The sequence below is a fragment of the Perissodus microlepis genome, chromosome 7 (assembly GCF_051167445.1).
Source record: "Perissodus microlepis isolate ML-2025 ecotype Zambia chromosome 7, ASM5116744v1, whole genome shotgun sequence".
NCBI lineage: Eukaryota > Metazoa > Chordata > Actinopteri > Cichliformes > Cichlidae > Perissodus > Perissodus microlepis.
In genome coordinates, this window is record NC_140467.1 from 44,305,355 (window position 1) to 44,325,336 (window position 19,982).

At 37.8% G+C, this 19,982-nt stretch overlaps 1 protein-coding gene across 3 annotated transcripts in view; it reads left to right on the plus strand.

Annotated features, from left to right (window-relative positions):
* The window catches only part of rgs3a (regulator of G protein signaling 3a), a 120,482-nt gene that overhangs the window by 88,434 nt on the left and 12,066 nt on the right, over positions 1-19,982 (plus strand). For all 3 annotated transcript variants that reach the window (XM_084935324.1, XM_084935323.1, XM_084935322.1), the window contains one exon: positions 17,380-17,450. In XM_084935324.1, coding sequence (XP_084791450.1) covers positions 17,380-17,450 — 71 coding nt within the window. The remainder of the gene's footprint in view (positions 1-17,379; positions 17,451-19,982) is intronic.

A 19,982-nucleotide genomic window follows, 5' to 3' on the forward strand; every position in this document is an offset into this window, starting at 1 on the left:
ACACACAAACAAGCACTGCGATATTGACCAGTGGTGTTTCAGCTACTCCTCCTGAATAGCCCAGTTACTTTCCAGTGGTTTTAGTGAAAAGGGTGACATCAAGTGGTAAAGCAGAGCAAATGCATGCGCTACCTGGTGTTATAATTACATCAGCTTGTAATTAACACTTATAATTATTCACAGATTGCTCACATTTACATACAAAACACTTTAATGCTGACTGTTAAACTTTCATAAATTTCAAATGACTTTCTCATTGGCTCTCTAATGTTGTTATGTAAGAATCTGTAAAAGATCCAAGAATACTGTGAAATTATAGCATTATCTATAATAGCAGTGTGTTTCCCACATCTCATACCAATCTGTGTAAGTTTTAAGAGTCAAGAATTGTAGAAAATTGTAAAGGTAACAAACAAAAATAGAATAGTGCAATAATGAAATAATTTATGGGCTCCTATTTGAGATGGATTTCTGCAGTTTGAGATTAAGTGCCGGTAAATGTTGTTTCACTTGTCCAGCAGAGGGTAGCATGCATCGTATTGTCTTGCCTTATGCAGCTCACACTCAGTAACAGAAACAGTTGTGCCTTTTCTCACTTTGCTCATGCCAGTGTTGAGTAATGCTAACTGAGAAATTATTCTGTCTCATGCACACGGACGATTAATCATCTGTGCCACTGTTTCTTCCAAAACTATTTATAGTGCTGGTCTGCACACCTGCACACATGTTTCAGAAGAAATAGTTTGGAAAAAATGAGAAAGAAAGAAAAGAAGGATCAGAAAAATGTATTAAATGGAAGGAAAATAAGTCAGTGATAGCAGAACTCAATAGGCTCTACTATATATTAGTAACAGAGCTGATTAAGTGCTTGCTTTATCAAAAATACTTCTCCTCTTTATCTGCCTCTCCCTCCACAAGTCTGTCAGCACACTCGGCAGCCTTAAATGGCAAGGTGTGTACACTGCGCAGGGAAGGAATGCAGCAGACGGAGCTGCAGCCTATTGGTCTTGGCAGATTCAAGGGTAATTTTACTACCTCTTGGCGTCATGGATACAGTTCCTTTGAGGCTTTTGTTTCCATTATTTAAAATGACATGCCAAATCCACTCGTTAATAAATCTTGTGACATCTTCAGGCGCAGAGTGTGTGTGTGTGTGTCTGTGTTTTAGTTAAAGCTATCTCTATTTGGTTTGCAGTGTTATGCTGTTACAGTAGGATGAAATCAGAACCACTTATCAGAACCATTTAGCCACACGTGGTGGGGACTTTAATTAATTTAGAATCACTGATTAACCTTGACATTGTTTTTGGAGGTAAAACAAAGAAACAAACAGAAACAATGTTGTCTGATCGTGTTTGTTTTAAACTTGCAGTAAAACCTTAGCTTCACTGATTACATTGTTTTATTACTATTTGAATAACTTGCTCATGAATATTTGACGTGCCACATCAGTTATCATACACTATAAGATACTTTGCACACAACTCAGTGCGCTGCAGGTTGGTGTGTGCGCGTTAGAAAGTGTGACAGACGTGTCTGGCCTTTAACAAGCACCAGGCGTCCTCCTGTCTTTCTTTCCGTTCTGCACCTTTTCTTCTCACTTGATGTTTTTAGTGGCCTATCATCAGTGCAAAGAGAGCCAGGGACGGACAGAGAGCAGGTCAAGAAAAATAATGTCAGTTTGTTTGACTGTGAGATTTTTCTTGCTTACTGCTTCAGTGAAACGGTAAGCAAGGACCGGACCGGTGAAAAATTTGAATATACTTTTGTCTGTTTCTTTTTAATCCTCGCATTTTTGTCTCTCGACTTTTCAACTGTTCATGTTTTATCCATGCAATGAACCTGATCTAGCTCAACTGTTTATAAATGTAAAAGTTCTTTGGTGTCTTTTCACATTCCAGCAGTTCCTGTGGTATTTTACGGTATTACATAAACTTTATAAGGCATTTCAATCAAAGACAACAGAAAGCAAAATTATAGCAATAAACTGTTTAAAAAGTTTAAACCAGTAATACTTAAATTTGTGTCTTAACCAAGTAGCCAGTAGTAGTGCTCTTTCAAGGTGCTTGGTGCTTGTTTTATGTTACCGCACAAACAAAATACTTTATGAGACAGAAAGTCAAATTTGATTTCAAATAATTGTTAGTCATCTATGTAAAATCATTGTAATTTTTTTTTACCATGAATGTGGTAAACAATATTTTTTAATTAGTTTTTTAAAGTTTAATTTAAAAAGCTAAAATTGTTCTATGTAAACAACCAAAACAAATGGAAACCAGAGGTGATCAAATGATCAACCCAAAGAAAGAAAGAAAAAATCTGTTTACGGGGCTTAAATGTTTGTTTGGATTTTGAATAAATATCGCCTCTCTTTACAGATGTTGGGTGGGGAAACTATTTCAGTGTGTTTACTGAATGTGTGTGATGCTTACATTCTTGCGTTGACATAAGGATGGACCCAGGCAGATAGTATAAAATGAACACTGATGAAAACAAATTAGTATGTATTTAACATTTAACATCGGTGTAGTTTGGCATGATGTTATGGACACCTCTGACAGTCGTAAAAATGGTCTCAGCGTACTTCCAGCCCAATCACTGAGGCCGACTTGCAGTTTTCTCTCATGCAAGGCAGTTTCTGTAGCTGTCCAGTATTATATAACATTAACTCCCCCTCTCTTACTTTTACATGAAATAATAAAAACAGTTGTTTAACATTATTTAGCATTATTTAAAGAAAGAAAAAAAAAACATATTTTTGGCTTGAACATAACTTAAAAATTCAGTACGTATGCAGATGTTTTCCAGTAATGTTTGTGCACTGTGCACATAATCAGGCCATCCAGTTCTGTTGTGTTGGCTCCTGCACAACTAATTTTTGTTGGCTCCTGCACAACTAATTTAATGTTATAAATATATATATATTTTTATAACTAATGTCTAAAATATCATTGGGAGAGTAAAGCATATGTATTATGTTAAACAGGTTGAACGCTAGAAAAACACTCATTGAGTAGAAAAGATAGTTAGGGTTAAGCACACAGAGGTTAAAACAATAGAACACACAGCAGTGTGTTTGGAGTGACATACCTTCAGAGAAAAGATTGGCTTCTGTTTTTCTGGCCTTTACATAATACTTTCTGTGCTGTAATAATAAGCAAGAAAAACATTTACAGGAACTTAAATATTCTATTTTAGGGTGACACAGAAAAATATGAGTAAAGCCCCAGCAATTTTCCACTAGAAAAACTATTCTATTAATCCTTGTCTCTCATTATTCCTCAGGCCCTAAGTTGCATATTTGTTAATTTTAGCTCAAAGGTTATAGCATTACCATATCCATATCAAGATTATTGGGTTTATCTCACATGGCTCAGCGCATGACCGGGCCTAAGAATAGGGTTGGTTGTTGTTTTTTTTTTTTTTACTGAATGAACTAAATAAGTTATTCATGGAAACTGTTTAAAAATACAGTGTATTGATGAGTACCAGGCTCATCTCAAGTGTTTTGTTTCAGCATAAAACAAAACAGGCGCCACAGGTAATTTGCCAGGTGCCAAGGCGCACATCAGAATCGGCACGTATCGTCTGTGAGCACTACGACCCACTGAACACAGATGGCGTTGTGGACAAAAACGTTTTCCTTGATTTCGTTGTACAGTAGTTGGCCTGGATGGGACAAAAGGCCACAGTTCAAATGCACGCAGGGCACAGCCAGTCCACTGCAATGCTAAATGAGTAACATGTAAATATTTACTGAGACTGAGCAAACTTTCAGAGCAGTCAACAAAGCATCCAGTCACCTCCTACTTATTGACAAAAAATGTGAATGAACTGAATGCAATGTTTTTTTAGGTTGTGCTGTGTTACTCCACAGTTTACAGCAAACTTTAATGGTGGAGAGTCCATAATGTAAACATAATGTGAGTGTCCATGTACGTTTCCAATAAAGGGAAAAAGGAGTTATGTAAGTCTGAACAGGACTTTTTCTTTTTTTTTTTTTATTTGGGAACAATTTATTATCTCTTGTTGTGAAATCAGGGACATCTCCCTTTGTCTTTCGGTGAAGTCTTCTGTGCTGTCTGGAAGGTTCCAGAGAGATGTTATGTCATTCTCCCCTATCCCTGGCTCTGTATGTTTGATTGTTCATTTGTTTTTTAAATTTTGACTTAAGAAGGAAGAGGAATGCACAGTTGGGGAGAAAGTAACCGCACATACCCACAAACCCGAGGTGGCACATATATACGTCTAAGTCTATATACATATTTCTGCATCAAACAATCCCTTAGTCAGTCGGTATGCAAACAGAGAGCTTTATTTCATTCTTTCTTATTCTTTTTTAATGATTCATCTTCACTCTCAGCCATATTGTAACTACATTACAGAACAACACACAGCCAAGAGGTCCTCTTGCATTCTCCTTCAATTTTTCCACATAACAGTTTCCATTCGTTTTATTTACAACATTGGCCTGAACTGTTTTGGCATATCACGAGAAGTTATGGCACTTGTAAATCACACACACACATGCACCCACACACACTGCCAGTGGTTTTCCTACGGCTCACTGTTTTAATGCTGTGATTTGCATGGAGTCACTTTCTCAACTGATTTTTAACATCTTATAAAGCAAGAAACCACGTGGTAACTTAATTGCCTAATGAAGAATAAAATATTCAGGCTGAAGCTGCAGGTCCCATACAAAATGTCTCTATCCAAACCAGCAGATGAAGTGCTTTGGAGAGATGAAAATTAAGTTTATGTTGTCGTGCAGAGCCCATTAGCCCAGATAATATAATGCTATCTACTTATCCAAGTTAGCCTGCCTAAAATGACTTCACATCTGCAAGCCACTTTGCAAACCACTTTCCCTTCAGCACTGGCTTTTCATGCTTAGTGAATGAGGCATGCAGTGTTCTGTGCTGGCATCTCAAAAGAGCTGACAGATATTAATAATTGTAGATTACTGACATATGATTAAATGTTGTAATATGTAAAAATGTATCTGTCTAACATAATCCTCTCTAAAAGCACAGTATAGATAAACTTGATTAAACTTGTGCTTTATTGGAGAGAAGGTTTTGACATGACTAGGCCAGCTTAGAGCATCCAGAACCAAACATGTATGCTGTGGATGTTTCAGTGCTGAGTAGAGGCTTTCCTGTTGCAATGTGCAGTTTAACTAAGTTAAACTAAGTTCAGTAGAAGTTCATAATATTCTTATTGGCTTTGAGAATGATGTTATTGCTTACATCCACTCCTTAAACGTTTGTTAGAAGCTGTTTCTCGTAGCTCTACGAACACCATTTTAACATGTGGAGAAATTCCAGGCTTGATAAGTGTACTTTAACTAATTCATACAAAAGTAAAGTAGTAGAATACAGACACATAAAAAGTGTCTCTGATTTAAAAATGTAATCTTTGTTAAAGATCTCAACGTTCGTACTCCAGTGCTACTACTTAACCACTCATTCATGGAGTTGTGCATTTTTACAAAACCCCCACAACAAAGGCTAGCTAATCCTGAGTAATTATGCTTGCATTATCCTTGTTTATTTGTTATCAGTTGTTTGCCTGTTTGTGACTGTGCCTGCATTTTAATGGGCTTCGTGAATAGTTACTCTTCTGAACTGTGCATGAAGGAGTGCTTTACACATGTCAATACCAATGACTGTAGAGGACCCTGTCTCAGTAATTGTAACAGACTACCTGCTTCTAGTACTAACACTTAACAAAGTTAGTGACTTGCTACAGTATGAAGAACCAACACGGGAGACCTAACAGACCTAACAGACTGAGAGCTAGGAAATCATTGGAGAGTATTGTTTCAGTTGTCATCAGCTTGATGACTAATACAATATCGCGTTATCACTTGCATCTCGGGAATATGCAAGAGTTTGGGCAGTATACAGGAATGACCATCAGCATCTGCTCAGTGACCTTTAAACTAATTACTGTGCAGAGTGTTTGATGATGCTTTTCTTTCGTCAGACACGTTGCCCTGATGTCATAGCACTTACTAGCAGAGGTCAGTTCATCAGACCCGCACTGTCTCCTATAGTGTATTCTCTTTGGTCGGTAAATGTTGGGACTTTGGATGCTATCACTGGGATTCTCCTGACATTCAGATGACTCAAGACAGACTCCAGAAGGCCTCCTGTTTCATAGTTGTGTCCTCTGTGTGTTTGAACTGAGGTGTTTACAGCGCTCGTTGCCATAGCAGTATTTTGGCTGAGTCAGCCAAAAAATACTGCTATGGCAAAATATTTAGATAAATAAATGTTTATAGATGGTTCCATAAGTAACCTGTGTACAGCTGTTGTTATTAATGATACCTGTGGCCTTTAACGGAACTGTTGTTCACATATGTGTGCGTCACCCACCAGTTTTGCACAGTGAAGCTTACGGGACATTGCTCTAGTTAGTACTGTTTGTCTTATAAAATAATTATGAGCTTCAGAAAAAAAGCTCTGAACTTATACATCTAATCTCAGCATTTAAAGTAATGTAGTGAAGTTTTTTTAAATTAATCAAATTCACTTAAAAAGAGCAATTTTCTCAGTCTCCTGTTTTTGAAACAATACAAATGGTTAAACATACCAAAACTAAATCAGATCCTTCTTCCACCTAGCAATGTTTGGCTGACTGTGTATTTAATAAAATATTTAATAAAACAAATATTCCTCTATATTTAATAGCTTGCTTGCATGTTGGCATATTTCGACTTTCCTGCAGAGCATCATCTGCAGCGCACTGCTCCTCTTTTAACCACACATTCAAATCTCTAAAGAGGCAAAGGAGGCAACTCTAACTATGTTATATTTATTGAGATCAATTGTAGACTTTCTGAGTTTGAGAGTTAATGAATATGTGAAAATGACTTGGCTCTTTAAAGTGTTTTGCAGCATCATGGACCGTATTCAATATGCAGTAAATGAAAATTAAGTTTATGTTAATTTTCATTTATCAGGTTCATTATAAAGTGTATGACTGATCGTTTTGCTCTTTTGTGGCTTTTCCTCTCTATTAGTGCATCACAGCAGAGGCACCATCAGTTGCAAAGCCAACAAACCCTGCACATAATTCATTTGAAGATTCCCTTTAGAACTGCATGATGACAGCAGCCCTGTTGCATAGCTGTAATGTAGTAAAAAGTGATAAGAAGCTGGATAACTCATCTGTGTAAGGAATTCTGATGTCAATGATGTCCAGGAATACATCTAGGATTTTTGGGGGGGGGAATGAATTTGGTTCATTTCTCATTTATTTGGTTAGGTTTGTACTCTAAAGCATATTTACTTATTTGTTTAATAAGAGGTTGTAGTGGAAAGAATTAGATTATAGCCCCACTTAACAGGCAGTGTCATCTGTGTTGAAGTGCTGAAAGGAAAACTCACTTTCTCGCTGTGTTGTTGTTCATGCTGTAGATCGTTCTGAAATGAAGCAGTAAGAATCAGAGGGGGTAGGGTGCATTTTTATATCCCCACTGGGGATATAAAAAAAAAAATTAGCAGGGGGCAGATATGTAGACCAGAGAGAAGGAAATCCTCCTCTACCCTCTATCATACCCTATGTTGTAAACTGACTGAGAGACCAGCATATATACCTTGTAACTGGGTATAAATATAATAGCAACAAAACAGATTTTGGCCACCAATGCGGGACACGTGTAACTTCTTTCTGTCCTTTAGCTAACTTTGGTTAACCTTTTTCTTTTAGCTAGTGCTGTGAAGCGCAAACGTCAGTTATACATCTTTCATTTTGCTGGATAAAAACCAACAAATCATTGGAAAATAGCAAGCTAAGTTGCCATATCAGCCTCATAAATTTGGATGAATTAGCTGATCTTATCCACTCAAGACAGTATTTTGCCTAGATAGCTTGTAGATTAGCTGGCAAGCTAGCATTAGCTAGCATTAGTCTCAAGAAAGTGTGCTCAGTGGTGATTTTCATCCTCCATCTCTCTATGAGCTCAATTGAAGTTTGGCCACAATATCAGTCACATTCACATTTTACTGGATGATCTCCACTCAGTAAAATACTTCCAAATACTTCAAAATTTTCATCTAAGTCCTTCGCAAATTATTTCACAGATTGTAAATGGCAAATCATTCAGTACATGAAACTTGCTGCGTAGTGCTAACAGACAGTACTCTGTCAATACTCTTCAAGGTCACTATTATTGCAGTTGGTAATACTGTTAATAGCAAATCTGAGCATTCATCTGCACAGTCTTTTGTCTTGGATAGACTCTGAATGAACTGTGTGTTCTGACTGAAGTAAAAGAGGGACATACATGGAGACAGACGTACATGTGCAATTTGGGCTATCAGCACATAAATCTGCTTTAATTTGCATTGTAGAAGCATGTAAGTGTGTCCCAGCACACACAGAAACAGGACAAAGTCGTACACTCTGTTGTACTCCCTGGGCAGCAGAAGTCAGGGAGAACAATGCTGGTGGGATGATAGAAACACACATGCTGTCCTCACAGGATGGGAACAGAGTCAATGGAGCAATCAGCCCTGAAGGGTAAAGACAGGAAAATCACAGTTCAGTCTTTGCTTGTTCATTATGGAATAAAAGATGTAATTTAGCTAATGAATAATCTTTTTATTCCTAACCCTTTTATGTATTTTCCATGGAGTTCTTTTGCTTGCTATTTTCTGTTATGACTACAATAATCTGTTGAATGCCTCACATTTAATCATGCAGCAGTGGTACTAATTAACGTAAAGTACATTTAGTTTGCTATAGAGAGAGAACTATTTTTAATTTTACCAAAATGTATTAAATACACTGCTATAGCTTTTGTTTATTTTTAGTTGATAAAACTTTTTTTTTTTTTTACAAAGCCAACCATTTCTTTTAGTCCAGATTGGAGAATGACATTTGTCTTTAGCAGGCATTTTATAGCTTTAAAACAGCCGATGCACAAGAAGCACTGATGTTCTACTTTTGCTTTCAGTTTTCTTTTTTGTGGACAGGTTACTTTTTAAGGGACTATTTGCACAGAAAATTAAATGACACATTAAAAATAAAACATACTTTTTTAAAGCTGCTGATTTTCAGAACACATCAAAATAAAAGAGTTTGGACATGGCGACTTAAAAATGACTGGGAGCAGATGCTTTAAGTTCTCAGTCACTCTACACATTGAGACCAATGGTAATGCCAGATATTCCATGACTGTTGTGTGTTGTTTACTTCCCTTGGGACGGAGGAAGCATGACATTTACACAAATGGATGTGTGACCCACATCATTCCTTCCTTCCCTCTTGAATGCCATACGTCTCTTCCTGACCTGCTACTTTCCTAGTAATCACTTTAGTTGGTGACAACCAGCCCTTCTGCTTGGCTGTGAAAAAAATACAAAATGCTAATAACAGATTCAAGGCAGCACCTGCTACTCACAGCACTAACACTCTTGCTCTATGTGTTACCACTCTGAGCTCAGGACCGTAATGATCAACGAGACTGACCACCAGCCCAGTGATGCAACATAAAGCCAATAGGACAGTGTTATCTGGCTCCCTCATATTGATGAGGAAACATTATACTGAAACTAAAGGCAAAGACTTTATTTGCACCAAGACAGTGGTAATTATTTAGGATTTAAATAACCTCCCTTTATCAGGGATGTAACGTTCTAGTTATAAAAAGTGCAGCTTATCTGTGCAAAACGCACTTTAGTATGATCTGAACAGTCTGTATTGCTGAGGACTGTAACTGCTATATTGACCCTAGCTGTGAAGCTTTAGTAGCAGTAGTAATAAAGATGTCAGGATGTTCATCAAACATGGAACATGAAAAAAAGTCATCAGACTGAACAAGGTCAGCATGATGACTTTTTAGTTTTCCTTGCTTTGGCTATTAAAGTAATTACAAGAGAAACTGAGATTTTATGAGACATGTTGTTCATTAGATATCCTGAAATAATATGTTGAAAAATCTAGATGGATGAATATGGATTTTATCTGCAGCTGCAGCAGCCTTGAAGGCTAAAGGCTTATTATTTTACAAAATATACACTTCAGTAAAGACACAGTTTTGTAGTTTTGCCTCTGTATACCACCACAGTGGGTTTTTAAGACTTTCAACTTTAAGTCAGTGGATTTAACAAAAAAATTGCTTTAAGTATTTAGGAATTATAGACCATTTTAAACATACATTCAGAGGGTCAAAGTTATTTGGACAAACTAACATAATTTTAAATATAAGGATTTTTTTAAATACTTGGATGAAAAGCCTTTCAAGTCAATGACTGCTAGGCCATTACTGCAGCCCCCTTTAGTTGCTGCTTGCTTGTAGGTCTGAATTCTCAATTCAATTTTGTAATTAATAATTGAATTGTTGACTGACTTTAGCGTTGAACAATATCCCATTACTCTGACCTGAGAAGCTCTTTGGTTATTGTATATATTCATATATATCTTATATACTTATTTAAAATTAGCTCAGTGTGCGTTTGTTTTTTTGACATCTTCCTAATGTAGCTGCTTCTGATTAGGAATCAGTGACCTACTTTTTCAGTCTGTGTATAACAGCCAGTTTTGGGGAGAACTCTGTAGCTGCAGCCATTTAGAATTACATGCAGAAAGGTCATCTGCTGGTCAGAAAATGTCTTAGTAACCTGACATCTTGTCAGAGCAGCTCAAAAGAGTGACGTTGTCCTAGCATTGTTCATTAACATACCATGACATGGGAAGTACTAATGCAGGAAAGCAGCCATCTCCGGAGAGGTGCTGAATAACAGGAGGCAGGGAAGAATCAGATCAAGCATTCAATATACCCAGACATCCTCACACACACACACAAGCACAAGCACACACTCAGACAATGCACCTATTGTAACCACTTTCATAATGTAGTTAGAGTAGGAATGAGTCAGTATCCTGTCTGCTGGTCACTGAGTTTGTTCAGAGATATTTCTGATAATTGTAGTTGTCCCATTGTACTGTTTGGGTGCGTGTGTGTTAGAGTGTATGTTACCGTTCGGTTACACCAACAACTGTACACATTCTGACCGATGAATGCAGATAAACATCATGTAGCCACTGGGAAGACCACAAGATTATTTCCTATCATTTATAAAGGAAGCTGGAAAAACAATAACTGAAGCAGTTATATAATAACGCATAAAGAATTATAGAGGCATCTAAAAATGCTTTCTCAGAGCTTTTAATACAAAGCCATAAAAGAACTGTGGAAAGAAAATGTCATACCAAAAGAAGCACTGAAAGCATCGTGTTTATGAATATGAATAATTGTTTACAATATTCTCCCTATCTTGTTTTTCTCTTCAGACACAGGTCACCCAATCAGACTTAACTATATAAATGGTTTAACATGCCAGAATTAAAGACTCCATCTTTTTTAGCACTATGTTGTCAGTTGTAACATTTAACTTTAGTGTTTAATCTGAAATGATCTCTAATTTCCTTATGCTCTGAATTCAGTTCATTTCTCTTTTATTTAGTTTAGGGTAGTTTTCACTCTGAAAAGGCAGTGGATGTTCACGTAATGAAAAGTTGACACGGAACACGATCTGAATCATCCCTCTATACAATGTCATCTCTGTTGTCACTTTGAGTTCTTCCACTTAAACACTTTTCAACAATTTTTGCAGAAACAACAAAAATACAGCTTCAACAGCGATAATTGTTTTGGAGCATAACCAGTTGTCTTTTATTATACCTTAAGTCTAATGCAGCGTCTAATCACTGATTTCCTTTCCAGAGATAAAAAAAAAAGTAAAATAAAATTGAACACGTACGATTACCTTATAATATCTTTTCGCCAAATAGCCTGTGTTGCACATGAAGGAATGATAAAAACAGTCTAACAGCAGTGCCAAAGCACATTCCAAATGATTATTTTAATCAAAGCGTGTTCATTATAATTTTTAACCTCTAATTATCAAGTATGATTTCTTTAATTGAATTTAGATTAGTTTTAGATTATTTGTTTTCAGTGTGTGTTGATATTACACTACAATTACTGAGAAAACCTACGAGAGATAATTTAAAAAAAATAATTATGATTCGGAGTGATAAAATGCGGTCGTCTGCCTCAAATTAAGCAAAGCTAATTGTCGAGTAGTACTTTCCTGCGGAGGTCCTGGAGTTAGAAAATACATCTTTACGCAAAGTAGGGACCTTTATGTGAAACTATCTTCAATACATGTTTTTTTTTATATACTTGCATGAATATAATTGTGCGTCACTCGTTCTATTTTGAAAAGTAATAATAGGCCATTTGCATAACAGGCTTTCATAACCCAGGAAAATCACCAGACACAGGCTGCTTGTTTGATGATTATCTTGGCCATTTTTCTTGCCCTTGAAAGTATCTGCACAGATTTATGCCAGAAACTTGGAAAAAAATAGGTGACTAGAGACAAAAAACAGCAAACTCTGTTCTCTCCAAGGACCACTGAAGGAACAATGGATTGTTTATATCAGCCAGAAAATACAACAGTATACAAAGGAAAAAAGGCAAAAGCTCACATTTAACAAAGAAGCAGGAGACCAAAAACCACAAAACCAAATGCCTAATATGCAATTTTATCCAGTTGCATAAACTACATAAACCGTTTTTCCAGTTTTCCAGTTTTCCAGTTCCCTGAAGCAAGCGTTTTGCTTGCCAGATGAGGAAGGCTAATGAATGAATGAATTTGTAATATAAAGAAGCATGCTGTAATTTTGCATTTTGCAGCTCATGCTATTGATGCCTGACCCTTTCCTTTTGTCTGCTTTGTGCTCATTGCTACGTTATCACAGTGAAATCAAAAACAGCTCATAGAGTGATTTTAGGTGAGGGCTTGAAGATAAAAATACATTCTGAGCTTTATGTTAGATTCATTGCATGATTGCATTTTGGTGTTCAGATAACAACTTTTGAATGCACAAGTAGGGTTATACCAATAAAAGTCAACCCAGATTGAAAACTGTGCAGACTGGTCTGAAATCAGGCAGACAGTCATGTGAAAAAAAGTCCTCTTTTTTCTGAATTCTGTGGCTTTCGTGTGCTTAAAAATAACACTTTAATCTTCAGGGAATCTTTTTGTTGTTGCTGTTATAGCCTAAAGCCTACACCACCCAGCTATCTAAACCGTTAATATTTTAGTATCGGTAAAACTGTGTTTACTTATCAAAGCTGGCTCGCATCAGAGCTTCTGGAAAACCAGGTTCAGAGCAGGGCAGTGATGCAAGGTTTTTACAGCATCATTAGATCACTGTGAATGGGGTATGCCACATAAACACTTGTGCGGTACTGCCACACAATGCCAGGAAGCGGGGCTCTGACACGCAGCACCAATCTAATGCTTTACTAGTTGGAGTGGATTGCTCAGACACTGGCTTGTCAGTTTGTGGTCAAACAGACAAAGAAACAGGGGGCTGAAATGGATGGAAGCAGTCTGAAGGAGGCCTGATGAAGAAAAGGCAGCAGGGCATGAAAAGCCAAAAAGTAGTTTAAATACACAAAGAGCAAAATACATTTATTCACCTCTAGGGTTTTAGGTTGGGGGTGGATTTGGAGTCTGACCTGAGTCTGGGTCAGGAATCCTTCTGAGCTGTGTTTATAATATTGTTCTTACAGTGTGTTTGTCGGTGGTGTGGAGTCAAAGAATGAACAATTTATTGAACTGAAGGCAAATAGTTTGTGTCCTATCCCAGTGTGGCACACACATATTCTCCTTTGATGTTTACTGAACAGACATGCCACGAGCATGGGTGTCTTTTTATAAACATTTGAAACTTTATTTAGAACTCTCCAGAACATGTTTGCCTATGTTATTTGCCTATGTTATTCACACATGCATACATATATAAGTACACACAATGGCCTCCAAAGGCACATGTGTCACGAAGTCTGTTAAACTTTGTATCTACACAGCTGTCCCGCGATCCGTAACAGCGTGCCAACATGTGCATCCCGTGCGTCAGGGGGCTATGTCGCCGTGTGGTCTTTGGCTAATTCTGTGTTTTCTTGCTGTCTTCAGTTAAGTTTGTTCTCACAGAGACTCATGCACCAAGGCTATTTTTAGAAAAGCCTCATACTTTTGTTATCCTCTACTGACCATTGCCAGGCACACAGTTGTGTGTACATGTGTGTGTACCGTGTGCGGGCGTGAAGCTGGGCTTGGGCCATCAGAAGGAACAAAGAGGAAAAGGAGCAAAACAGAAGAAGAGTAGAACTAATACCTAAGAATACATTTTTAATGCTTTTATATTATATTTTTTTACTACTCAAAACTAAATTCTTTGTATTAACAGTGCTATCCAGTTTGCTAAAACTCAAGTTTTGAGGCTCTTCGGGAGTTACACATAAAGTCAGATGGTGTTTGGTGCTAATATTCCACAGGTTTGCAAGTAGCTTATATCAACAACCTGTAATAATATTTTTCACTGGACGACAGGACCATGGCCTCATAAAAAATATTTCCGTTTTATTTATTTAAAACATAGGTGTCATAAACGTCCCTGTTGCTCTGACGCTGTTTCCTATGAAAGGCTTATATTCAGGTAGACAAGTAGTAATTTGTTGAAACCCATAATGACTTCCTCTTATGTAGAGTTTAATCAGTGTGTTCCTGTAGATTGCACCCTCACCCTCATGAATAGAAATTAAGTGGAAGGTAGAAGGGCATTTTTATCCTGTGTGAAATTATGGTGTTGCAACTGAAGACACTCGTCCCTTTTAACTAACTTTCCACTGACATCACAGAGCCATATTTCTTGATTTGCAGTGCTGCTGTTGGGTGTAGACAGGAGGTTTGGCACTCCGTGTGTGTGTTTGTGTGTGTGTGTGTAGAGGGGAGGTAAGAGGTGAAAAATACTTATCATTTTCAGGTGTCAGAATATATTTTATTTTATGATCTATCTGTGCTCATGGCCTTTTTTTCCCTGTTTGAGCTTGGATGTCATCCACATTAATGTTTTAGGCAGACTACCTCTCCAGATATGTTCAGCAGCAGGTGCTAATTAATTTAAAGGGTTGGCATGTATTTGGATGAAACATCCAGATTGTAGCAAAAGCTCACATATACACCCCTCTGCACTCATTTAGGTGAAACAGTAGTCTAGTTAAACATCACCTGGCATGAGGACAAGTTTCTTTGAAGAGGGCAAAGTCTGAGTCTTTTTGCAGTTGTGTCCTGTACTTTCAGGGGGAAGCATCATTGATGGCTCTGTGGAGACTGGGGCTGCCCTGTTGTTCTGTTACTCTGAGATTAATGATTAGATTCTGGTTTCTCCCATGAACCTCAGTGACATAGTCTCTTTCCAGACTAAATAAATAAATACATAATACATGGACTATGTTTGTAGTTTGATTCTGTTGTGTAAGTTTTGCTTATCACAGAGTAAACATCACTGGTGTTTACTGGTATTAGATGTTGAATGGCATTGAACAAAATGGACATGACAATCAAGACAGACACTGACTAAGTGTCAGTTTAATATGTAAAAACATGTTTGTGTGATGTTGAAATCGATCAGTGCCCCAGTCTACATAACCAAATACAATATTCTTATTTTGCCCATAAAATGAAGCCTTAAACAGACGCACATCACAATTTTGTCTGTGCTCTTGGATTGTGCTTATTTTTAGATATCTCGTACAACATATTCTCACTCACCTTTCACATTCAACTATGACTTTAATCTGAATGCTTGGAGTGCATCACTCTGCACTGCACACAGTGACAACCTTAATCTTTGTTAAAGGAAGGAGTTATTAAAAGAGTGTAGGAGACATGTTCCATCTGTAACTGGAGCTTTGAGGAGACAAATCCACTCACAGGTACTAAAGGTGATAAAAAAAAAAAGAGTTATGCAATCTGTAGTATCAAATCTGCTCTGAGGGAAGGAGGCACTGACACGTTGTGCTCACTCACATCAGCTTCAGCAGTTTCTGTGTTGTCCTGCTGAAAGCTGAGGTTGTCAGAATAAGCTACCAGCTAGAAAAATGATGTACAAAAGCAGTTCAGTTAAATTGAGCGTATTTCTCCGCCTTTTTTTGGCAGTGTTTAGAGCTGTCAGTCACTTCAGTAGATCAATAGATTACTCCACTTTGAGCAGAAACAATAATGCAAAAGCACGACAGGATATAGTTTGGCAGCTGGTATATGCAGGGTGGTTCAGTGTGGAAGGATGCATAAAGCAGGAAGTGTTTGCCCTTGAGACTACGCATTATTGTTAAATACAATAATAACGGTACAAGCACAATGTAGCCATTCTAGCTGTATGCACGCAACTGGACAGACAGTTTGAAACTAATCATTTAATAACACTACCACCAGTATGTTTCTGTTATACCACCGAGGAACCCAACTGGTTTATTACATTTTTAACCTTTAAGTAACCTTGACAGAAGTGTTTACGGATATGGAAAGCTATTTCGTTTAAATTGTAACTTTTGATTTAGCACAGGCTTGAAGGAGACAAAAAAATGTGTAGCTTCCTCGATTGATAGGAAACAGCTGCTGTGGTAGGCTTGAGGTGTGACAGTTTATATGGGCTCAAAAGAATTCATGGTAGGCAAAGAAAAAATACAAATGGTATGTCTTTAGTTTTGTTGCTGCATTTCTAGAAGAATTTCTTTATTTCACCAAAGTAAAAGCTTCACAAGACCTTTAAGAACTGTGGCACTGCCAAAATTTGTAAAGAAAAAACAAAGGAAAAGAGAAAAAAGCCCTCACTCTCAAGGTTGAAACGCAAGCTGGGGGTCCTCAAAGATAGAAAACACACACCATCTGTTACCAGCTGGCCAGTATCTAGCTCGGATGTGTATTGCTGTAATACAATGGCTCATTATTTAGAGCCTCACTCACACATACAATGGGGGCAGTTTCAGACCATCAGATTAGTGGAGATTGACCCCTTCTCCACCCTGAGGCAACTTCCTTCTTCCCTTAACCAATCAAAATGGTGGGTTGGCAGAATGTGTAATGTGAAACCCGGAGTCTTGGCTCAACACTTCAAACCTAGGGCACAGTTGGAGGCCAACAGAAACAACAGCTGTAGTCTTTCACACTCTCCCACTCTCACAGATTTCCTTACTTTGTTATGCCCAGACAAACACCAAGTGTACCCGTGAGATACAGGCACACACCTCAGAGAGCACTGTGGGATTTACATTGTGGACTGCTGCTATGGAATAACCATTTTGGAGGCTGGCTGTATGTGTTACCTGGACTAGCCTTGCTTTTGATAAGGACACTCCACGGACTTACTTACTTCCTAGCCAATTGGGTAGTCATAGCCAATTGGAGGTAGTCAGAGCTTGCTACAGTCTTTGCAGGAGCCTGCAGGGCCCTCTTTCTGTGTGGAGGGTGGATGATGCAGTGTGTCCTCTCCTTCCTCTCCCCTCAGTTGAGTGCCGGATCCCCCTGTAGCTGCGAGGTCGGCCCCGGAGGAACCAAGAAGAAGAAATCCAAGAACCTGTGAGTATTCAAATCATATATGGATATGTCCATCGTGTTCCATTTATTTTGTCCCTTTGTGTGTTTGCTCATTTAGAAATTTGTAAGGATTTTCTTATCAATTACCCTGGTGCAACATTAAGACAATACACGAAAAACAGAGCATTGCTATTTAGATTTTACATGCAGACTTTATTTATGTGTGAGAAGGAGAAGCGATTTGAGTGGTAATTCAATGACATGACAACACAGATCTGACAATTATATTAATTCAGTTTCCACTTGAATGTGTCAAAAGAAATGTCCAATCAATAGTAGCTCTAAAGCTTACCCAGTACTCAAAGTTGGTACGATGCAGTGGACATTTTGGTACATAATCAAGATTAAAGGCTTGAGCCACCCTTTATTTCTTTATATTTTTCTTCCAAGGAGCCAGACCTTCTTGTTATTTTTTTAAATGATCTTGAGCATTAGTTCTTCAGGCTTTCTGAAGGTCTTTTGAGGTTTTTCCTTAGATGTTGGCTGCATTTTCACTCACCTTCAGTCCAGTCCTTTCAATAACATGACATATTTTCAGAGGAATGTTTTTCTGTTTATTAAACCACCTAATGTTGACTTATGAACGATCAGGATAAACAAGGCACCTAATTCAAGGGATGAACCAGTGTTGCATCTACTCACAAAAGACATCTTTAGAAAGAACCAAAGTAACCTGTTGCAAAGACACTTGAATTGTTTCCAATTCTTTAGTTGAAGTTATAGAAAATGCCAAAAACTGACAGGCATAAATTCATATTTTTTCAGCAACAAGGTGATTTTCAAATAGCTACTAGCCAAAATCTTGGCATATCTTAGCAGGTGTAGGACAAACAAAGAAGTGGCAGGTCTAAAGAACAATATCAGATGAAGAGTATCTGAAAGTGATACTCAGCAAAGACCTAACGCAGGACCTGAGAGATGCACCTGGCCCTTCAGTTGATCCTTCTATTGTTCATTAAAGGTTCATCAGAAGTTGGCCATCAAGAAGCCATTCTTAAGGAAGCAAAACAGGGAGAAAAGGCTGAAGTATGCCAACTTTTAAGAACTGGGCTGAAAAATCAGTGACAATAGGTTTTATGGAATGATGAACCCACATTGATCATTTTTAATTCAAATTGTCATCATTGTATACAAAGGAGGTCAGGAGAGTAGGTGTCTAAAGCCATCTGGGAAACACGGTGGAAGCTCTGTCATGGTTTGGTTTGGGGCTGCATTTCACCCAGTGGTGCTGGAGATCTTGTCAAAACTGATGGAATAATGAACCCACAAAAGGAAAGTCAGATTTTTATCTGCCATGCAATACCTTATGGAAAAAATTTGGATGCCAACAGCTTAGTTTTTCAGCATGGAAATCATCTCAAACGTATTGCTAATGGAGTAAAAATGTACCTGGAAAAAACAGATATGAGTCATAGATTGGTCTCCCCAGAGCCCAGACTTCAACATTACTGAAGCAGTGTGGGATAATCGTGTGAGAGAATTGAACCAAAGGCAGCCAACATACAAAGAAGAGCTTTGAATGTTTTTGAAGAAGCCTGGAGAACTTTTCCTAAAGACTGCTTAAAGAAATGACAAGAAAGCTTGCAGAAGAGTTTATGCTATGTTGAAGAATAATTGAGCTCAAGCTCAGTAGAATTGTATAACTCTGTTTTTACCTAATATATTGTACTTCCATGTATGTTTTTCTTAAGCCAAGAATAAAAAAAAAATCAGCACATGGCGACACGTTTCCCAACTCAGCAGAAAAACAGCAAGTATGGCAGCCCTCCTGTTCATTCACCAGCCTTTTAATGCTAATGTAATCAACAGAGTGTACAATTTCACACCGCTCTGTAGCGTGGAATGTATTAAACAATCCATCAATCCAGTCACACCCTTTGTGTGGCTGGATTGATGGATTGACGACTGAGAGTGTTAGGACAAATACCCAGTAGATGTCGAGTGTCATTTTAAAATGTAATTTAGATGAATTAAGGCAGATAGGAAAACTGTGGATGCGCTTCTTGGGTGTAAATGTGACTAATTAATGTTGCACGCATAATATCTACATGTTCACGGACCTGCAAATACAGAAATGTGCTATAGACTTTGAAAGACAAATGTGAAAGTTAAAGCTCATAGTGTAATGCTGCTCATCAACTGCTTAATGAAGCGGTAAATGAGGTGTATGGAACCATATGCACGTCTCATATTCTCTTTGAGGTGAGAAGTAAGGTGTACATGTTGGGGATGCACATGGGCGTGAAAGATGTGTGCGCTGAAGGCTCAGCAATTCATCGGCTGCTCGTTCTCTTTGAAAAGATGAAAGCACATTTCTTACATTGCATACAATAAAACAGTAGCTGTCCTTGAGCCTGTTACTTTTTTGCAGTGTTTAGTTAAAGAGCAGATTAAGTGATTAAAATTCCTCAGCTATTTTTTTCCCAGTGGTCTGGAGTATGTAGCCTGTTTGTCATGTCAGCTGTTGCAAACCTATTCAGCTTGTCTTCAATGTTTGAATAAAACAGGCTTAAA